At 39.8% G+C, this 7288-nt stretch overlaps 1 protein-coding gene across 1 annotated transcript; it reads right to left on the minus strand.

Moving 5' to 3' along the window:
• Positions 1 to 812: 812 nt before the first annotated feature.
• On the minus strand, positions 813 to 6918 carry LOC107757107 (protein odd-skipped-related 1). Its single transcript, XM_016574484.1, has 3 exons — positions 6732 to 6918; positions 2560 to 3240; positions 813 to 1639 (listed from the first exon to the last, which is right to left on the minus strand). The coding sequence occupies exons 2-3, from the start codon at positions 3219 to 3221 to the stop codon at positions 1507 to 1509; spliced, it is 795 nt and encodes a 264-aa protein (XP_016429970.1). The 5' UTR covers positions 3222 to 3240; positions 6732 to 6918; the 3' UTR covers positions 813 to 1506.
• Between the last annotated feature and the right edge of the window lie 370 nt (positions 6919 to 7288).

Below are 7288 nucleotides of genomic sequence, written 5' to 3' on the forward strand. Positions count from 1 at the left end.
CTCTGGGTGTAGAGCAAGAACTGTATCACAGATGTTGTGAAAGTGTTTGATACTTTGCTCACCATAGCAGAGGCAATAAATCTGATGTTGTGGTCTGAATTTGGAATGGTACGTTTTTAAAGATTCTTCTCCATTTGTGTTTTTAAATTGTGCGTTGGTCAGAGTGCCGGTTGAGAAATGCTGTTTCTGTAATGGGCCAATTCATCTGGGCCTGTAAGAATGACTGGCTCTGATGATCCTTTTCATAACCTTGTTCTTTGAAGCTTTCTGCTACTAATTCTGAAGGTTAAAAATAGATCCATCCGTGTTTGGTTAGAGTTGAGCATCTAACACTATTGATGAATCCTTCTCTGTCTAGAACAAGTCTTTTTTTTATCTCTCTAAACACCCCATTCAACCTCTGAATTGTGTTTGCAGGTGTGTCTGTTTGCTATGATTTCTCTATGAATACGTGTACTTTCATGCCCTCTGATGGCTTTTTAAAGCTGCAGTGATTTAAAGCTCAGAGAAAGAATCAAGATGCTTATGAGGACAGCAGCAGATGTCGCCTCCCAGGCAAATGTGAAGTCAATCCATGTCTTCACATCACAGATCATTATTTATTGATTTATTCAGTCAAGTGTGGAGCACATTGTTTATCCCTGCTTATTGTTTAATATTGAATTTGTCTGTGAAAACAAATTCCCTTTATTTGTGCCAGCTGTACCTCTTTATCTCTAGGTTTAACATTCTTTGACTCCACAAACGTGCTGAGAGGAATAAGGTTAGGATTTGCATTGATTACGACAAACATGCATTTGATACAGAAATGACTATTTATTTTCAAAAATAAGTTTAAGGAATCCAGTGATATATGTAAATAATCAATAGTCAGATTAAAGTGCCAAATATCAGTTATACAAAAATAATGTACAAAAGGAGGAATTACATGATTGAAGGTGTCTTTGGTTAGAAGAAATGACTGCTCGACTGACTTCAGGCTTTAAATGCGAGAGCTTTGGTGGGCTCTCAGTAACTGCATAGGTCCGAATAGTCTGCCTTCATCAACGACAATGTCAACAATATCTAGAAAAATCATTGTTTACAAAAATAAAACAACAGATCATTGGGAATGGATAGTCTGCCATGCAGACTAAAATCACAGATCTCACTGTAGCTGTTCTCTTTTGTGTCGGCGCTCTTCTTGCTTATTTGTTCTTTCTTAAATCAATCAATTTGATTGTCTTAAATCCATGTTAAAGCTTCTGCTGAGTTCCATGACTTCTTATCTGGGTTCTCCATTCCTTTGTATCAGTCAAACTTTTAAGGCACCATGGCTGTAGGTTATGGAAGGATGCCTTTTCAGGAAGCTCTTTGGTCAGGCCCAATCCATCTTTGTGGCGTTAAGCCGTACACAGAGGTCCACGGCCCTCAGATGGAGGTTCTGTGGCCTTGGAATGACAATGTTTTTGACTGGTGCCACTAGGTTTGGTTTTATAGCGTCCCCATTGATTGAAACAGATGCCCTCACTTTATCTTGGCTGGTTTGAGCTCCTTGACCTGCATGTGTAATGTTTTGTGGACAGCAAGAGTTCTGGACTGACAGAAACCCTTTCCACACTCCTGGCATTTAAATGGCTTCTCTTTGGAATGGATGTATCTTTAGAGAACAAAAGAGAGAAAATAGTTGTGGTTGGTTAATGGATGTAGGCATGTTTACAACTTAAACAACACAGGTTTTAAAGCTGTTTGAGCTTCTTTTCTCGGATTAAATATCCTGCACTTCAGTATTCTGCCAAAATGTGAACTATTGAAATGACGGCAAAAATAGTGCAATAGTTATCTGCCTTCTCATGACAAATCTTTGGGTCTGCAAATGTTAATTAAATCCCAAACATGATGTATATCTAGTGATAATTGTCAGTGAGGCAAAGAGCCAAGATCATTACTGAAGAATTGGAGGAGATTGTTCAACAAGTCTCAACTAATTTAAATCATTCTTAAAGATGAATGACAAATGTCATAAATCATAAGAGCAGGTGGAATGACAAATGTCATAAATCATAAGAGCAGGTGTGGTTTGAAAAGAAATAAGAAACTGATTTGTTTGTCTGCATCTGTTGTGCTTAATGTTTTGCAAGGCAAACCACCTTAACTTCAATTGTAAATGTTGTTTTTTTTAAGTAAAAATGTGCATAACATATTGATTAATTGATAACACACACATTAATTTAAATTCACACACAAAAATATTAATTCATGAAATTATATATATATATATATATATATATATATATATCCTATCCTATTATATATTTAGATATCAATTGTTGCTTTTTGTGTGTGCATATATTTAAAATTTGCTGTGTTATTCTCTAACTTGAATGATGGGAGAGATCATTATGCAGTAATGCATGATGAGGTCATGACTGGAACAGAATCTGCAGGTAGTTTGGAGTTTGTGTGTGGGCCATAGTTTCTTATACCATACGTTTATGAATGGGCAGATATGAGCAGGAATGTATTTCAATATCAGCTCTAATGAACTGATCTGAGATCAGTGTACTGATATGTCTTTACCTGTGGTCTCTCAGGTGGTCCTGCCTCCTGAAGGCTTTATGACAGATGTCACAAGTGTACGGCCGTTCATCTGTGTGCGTGCGCTCGTGGATCAACAGGTTGTAGGACTTTGTGAAGTGGCGGCCACAGAACTTGCACACAAACTCCTTTTTTGTCTTGGACGGGAGTCGTCCTCGGCTTGGTTTTCTTTCTGGCGAGGAGAGCTTGGCCACATCCAGCAGGCAGCCTAATGAGGGTGAGCGCACGTGCCCGTTGTTAGTGCTCAGATCTTCCGCCTTCAGGGCGTCGTCCTGCGTGGCAGCCGCTGCCAGGTTGGCAAAGTCAAAACGGGGTTTGCTTTTGCTGGACGCTCCAGACCCAGGCCCGGGGGACTCCTGTTTGGTGGGCTGGACGAGATGGGGAAACAGAGGGATTGAGGGGAGAGGGAAGCGGGCGTCCACCAGGCCAGGCAGCTTGGAGAAGGTGCAGCGTGGCAAAGTGAACGGTGGGTAGCCCAGAGTCCACTGGTGCAGGTGGACGGCATGCAAGGCACTGAAACTGTAGATGCTGGGCATGTGGTCGGCAGGCAAATGCAGCCCGTTAGAGGTCTGAAGGAAGGAATAGTTCGCCAGCTGCAGAGAAGGATGAAGAGGCACTGGTGCTGGGAGCGTTTTACTGCCCATGACTGATTCCAGAAAGTTTCTGTAGGAGACAAAAACAGAGCTAAATGAGTGAAAAGCAACTAGCACAGTGTCTCAAAAATAATACACCTGCAGACACCTTTTGAGAATCCACCCACTATGTTTGCATTTTCCGTTTACTATAGGCCTATATTATGCGTTACTTAGAAACATCTTGCTTTAGTCCTTACAGGCTGAAGGGACTTCCCTAAAAAGAAAAGAAAAAAAACACACAGGCACACTGCACTCATGTCAAGACATAAAGTGCACTTGTCAAGCGAGGCACCTTGTCTGACATATTGAAAGTGCACACTCCAACGTGAGCACAAAGCAATGCTCAAGCCTGCCAGATGAATGTGTGTGCATGTACATTTTGGCGTTGCATCTGCATGCTTCAAATATGCCTATGGCCATGAAGACAAAAGACGGCAGATGACATACCTGCCTCAACTGTTTAATCAGGTTGGATGAGAACAGACACAAAGCACAATAACTCCTCTTTGTTTCATCAGGAACTACAAGCACACACACACTCATTCAAACAGGCTTGGTGTGTTTACAGTGTTACTCATATGGTCTGGAGGATTTTTTTTTTCACACCGTTTTATAAGCACCACGTGAAAGAAATGCAACAACGTGTTGTGTGTTAGATTACTGTGAATAAATAAAAAAAGACTATAGGGATACCAGATATGGTTCTGGTTACAATGAATAAGATCAAAGAGCTGCTAAATTAGTTTAAAAGTCATAGCCTGTGTGTCATGTTTTGAAAGTTCAGTAAAGGTCAAGGGGAAAAAAGTCACATCGCTAGAAACATTTCCAGCTAAAAGGTCTATGTAAATGATGACGCTTAATTTGTGTGTATTTCTGTCTCGAATAGAGTACTCAGGATGCGGAGAGAGTCTGATCCGCGGTAAATAAAAAGTGAAATAGTCCTAATTAGTCTTTCTGAAGCTCAAAGCTCCCCCGGGGATTTGGACGCTCTGATCATCGCGCAGAAGTAATTGACTTTTACTTAGGGGGGTCATTAGAGGAGATCAGGACTCGCTCCCGAGAACAGGCTCGTACCCTTAACCCTTTGAAGTCAACATACATTTAAAACGAGTGACGGAGGGGAATGTGTTACCTGAACTGTCTGCTTAACCGTTAAATCTAACGCCAGTTGAGAGTTTTCGGGGGAAAGGCATTTCTGAATTGTGGGATTTCACAAGTGCTTGGACATTTTTTTCCGGGACATTGTTGGCTAATTAGTCAGATTTGCGCACTGTGTCTGGGTAATTCTCACAGATTTTGTTCCCCACGCCAGGCCGAATCAGTGTTGTGGGACAAAAGACGTCTATCCCAGACAAGGTGGTGAAAGAGTCTCGAAAGTCACACCACAATTTGCTGAGTTCGGGTCTACCTCCATCCACCATGAGATGTAGGCTAAATGTGACACGTTCAAAATCTGGGGAAACATTTTTTTTAATGTAGGCTATCAATAAAAATTGTAAAGGAAAATCCAGTTTGTTATCCTTAAGTTGAAAGTAGTAGGCTATTCTGCAAACACCCATCAGTGTGCAAATACTCCATGTTGTCAGACGCACGGCAACTGCCTACAGTTTGCGCCCTCATTGTGGCCTCTGTCTATCAGTAAGCTTCCTTATCAATAACTGTGATTGCTCAGCTTTCATCAGTAGGTAGCGCGTTGAGCGCGCGGAGGTCATCAGTGTTTTATCTCTCGGTAGGTGTGAATGTGCGCCTGTCGCGCGTACGGAGATCACAGAAAAATCTCGAAGTGTTTTACAGTCATGCGTTAACGACAGGCCTTTGGTCAGTTGTGCAACGATTATCAAGTAAGTGTATGTTTTCTTTTTTTCCGCGCAGCCCCCTGAGAGGATGTGATCACTTAACCCTGGAGAGAGGGAAACACACCTTTCATTAAGCACCGTCAAACAGTTGACTAAATATACAAATATATTTAGGCCTAGGTATTGTGGAAAAGACCAAGCGATCTTCTGTGTTTGCAGGTTGATGTAAAAATGCGTTTGCCGGTATAATATCATACGACAAAAACTGACAGTGTAATATTTTAAAGTAATCAATAATGTGCCATATTGTCCCAGATTTAGACTCAGGCATCTTGTGTAGTCAGATCAAAATATATAAATGTTAAAGCTAAATAGGTCACTCTCCAAATACTGATATAATAATAATTTTAAATGCCTTATCTTTTAAATTATGCTTGATGTTTATCTAAATTCGTTGAATTTCTCTCTAGCAAAATTAAACAAATCATGAATAATTTAAATGTTTTAACAGTAGTCGTTTTGGACAAGGGGCATCCAACAGACATTTTTTTTTTTTACATTAATATATTAGGCCAAAATGCTAAACGTTTAGTATCATTGTTATTTGAACCACGATCGTAACATTTATTTATTAATATCTAAAATGTTTCAATTGTTGGATAGATTTTTTTGATGTTTAAATTCAAAACTAAAGCGTTCAACCAATAAACAAATAAACAATTATTAATACATATTTTAAATTAGGCCTATATTTAAAAAAAATAGCCTATATTCCACATTACTTTAAAAGAAACGACGTTTATATTTTAAATTATATGAACGCTAGGATTAATTAGCCTACGTCATTGTTCTTAAGTGATAAAATATATTTAGTTTGTATTGCCAACTTTGCTGCTTCCGCAAGACACTGTGAACGAATAGTGCTTAAAATAAACCGAAACAAACGAATAATTTCTCATTTTCTCAACACCGAGCATCACTGTAAAACTGTAGAGGTCCATTCCATTCAAAGCATATAGCCTACACGAAAAACGACTCGAGACCACCGACCACAAGCCCATGCGTGGTTTAGAGGGGGGGAAGGGTAACTTTTTACAGATGCATAATACAATCTAAAGTTTACGATTTGTTTCAACGAATTCACGTTTGTTATAGTTTTTAACGAAAATCATCGGATGACATCAGAGCGGCTTCAAAGCTGTCCAGAGACATTTCTCAGATACAGGCTATGCGAATATTTTATATTATTTGTTTATTTATTTATTTGAGTAATATTAATGTTGTGAAAACACAATTATTTTATTCCTCAAACACATATTTTAGCCTAAATGTTTTTACACCACTTATGATCAGTAAGAGTTTGGAATGCGCATCCCACCTGTTGATCACTGACCGATCACTATTAAAGACCACCATTCACACATTAGATACTTTGCTGTGACTTTTATCTGCTTTAAGCAACACATTACTTTGCAATTGCAATGCAGTTAATACACATTTTCCAAATATTTTCTTTTAACAACTGAAGTCTTACACGTCCTGCTCGTCATGCTTTACAAGCAATTTCTGGCCCAACTAATTCATTCTCAAGTGCACTTGAACATTACACATTTGTTCACGCCTACCGCAGGAAATCACCGCCAATATACAGACTATAGGCCTATGTCTTGCAATAGTAGTAAAAGCTTGTCAAAAATATTCCAAAATCCCAGAAAATATTTACCAGATCTTGGTGAAGCGGGACGATCCAAAATAAGAGGATTTACTGTCACTTAGTCGTCCCGCAGCGTTTCAAAATTCAGTGCAAAACTCTCGGATCGGAGAAATGTTCGTCTTCCTCAGCATGTTCTCGCAGCAGAGACACGGGAAAACCCTGAAGTTCGCACAGCTGTGGTCCAGCGGTTGTGCTCTGTGAGTATTTGGTTACTCAGGGTAGAAACTCTCTCTCTCTCTCTCTTACTCTAGCTCTGTCTTGTGGTCCCAAAGTCAAACCGCCTCTTTATTGTAACCCAACCCGCGACGTCACACAGCCAAACCCCCAACATACTGAAGTGAAGTTTCCACCACTGGTACAGCAGCGCTCAACGCTGCACTTATCACTTAGCACTGCCTACATGTCAGAGGACTGAAGAACCCCACTGCAACTTTTGAAAGTTTTTGATAACTTTTACGTTGTCAATAAAGTTTGCAGGTCTTTCACTACTTGCACATGATGAGGATAGTATCCCGAAGACGGAAAGAGAAAGGCAGAAATGAAATCATTAAATTCGAGACATTTCG

Source organism: Sinocyclocheilus rhinocerous, unplaced genomic scaffold (assembly GCF_001515625.1).
Source record: "Sinocyclocheilus rhinocerous isolate Xijiao unplaced genomic scaffold, SAMN03320098_v1.1 scaffold503, whole genome shotgun sequence".
NCBI classification, from domain to species: Eukaryota; Metazoa; Chordata; class Actinopteri; order Cypriniformes; family Cyprinidae; genus Sinocyclocheilus; species Sinocyclocheilus rhinocerous.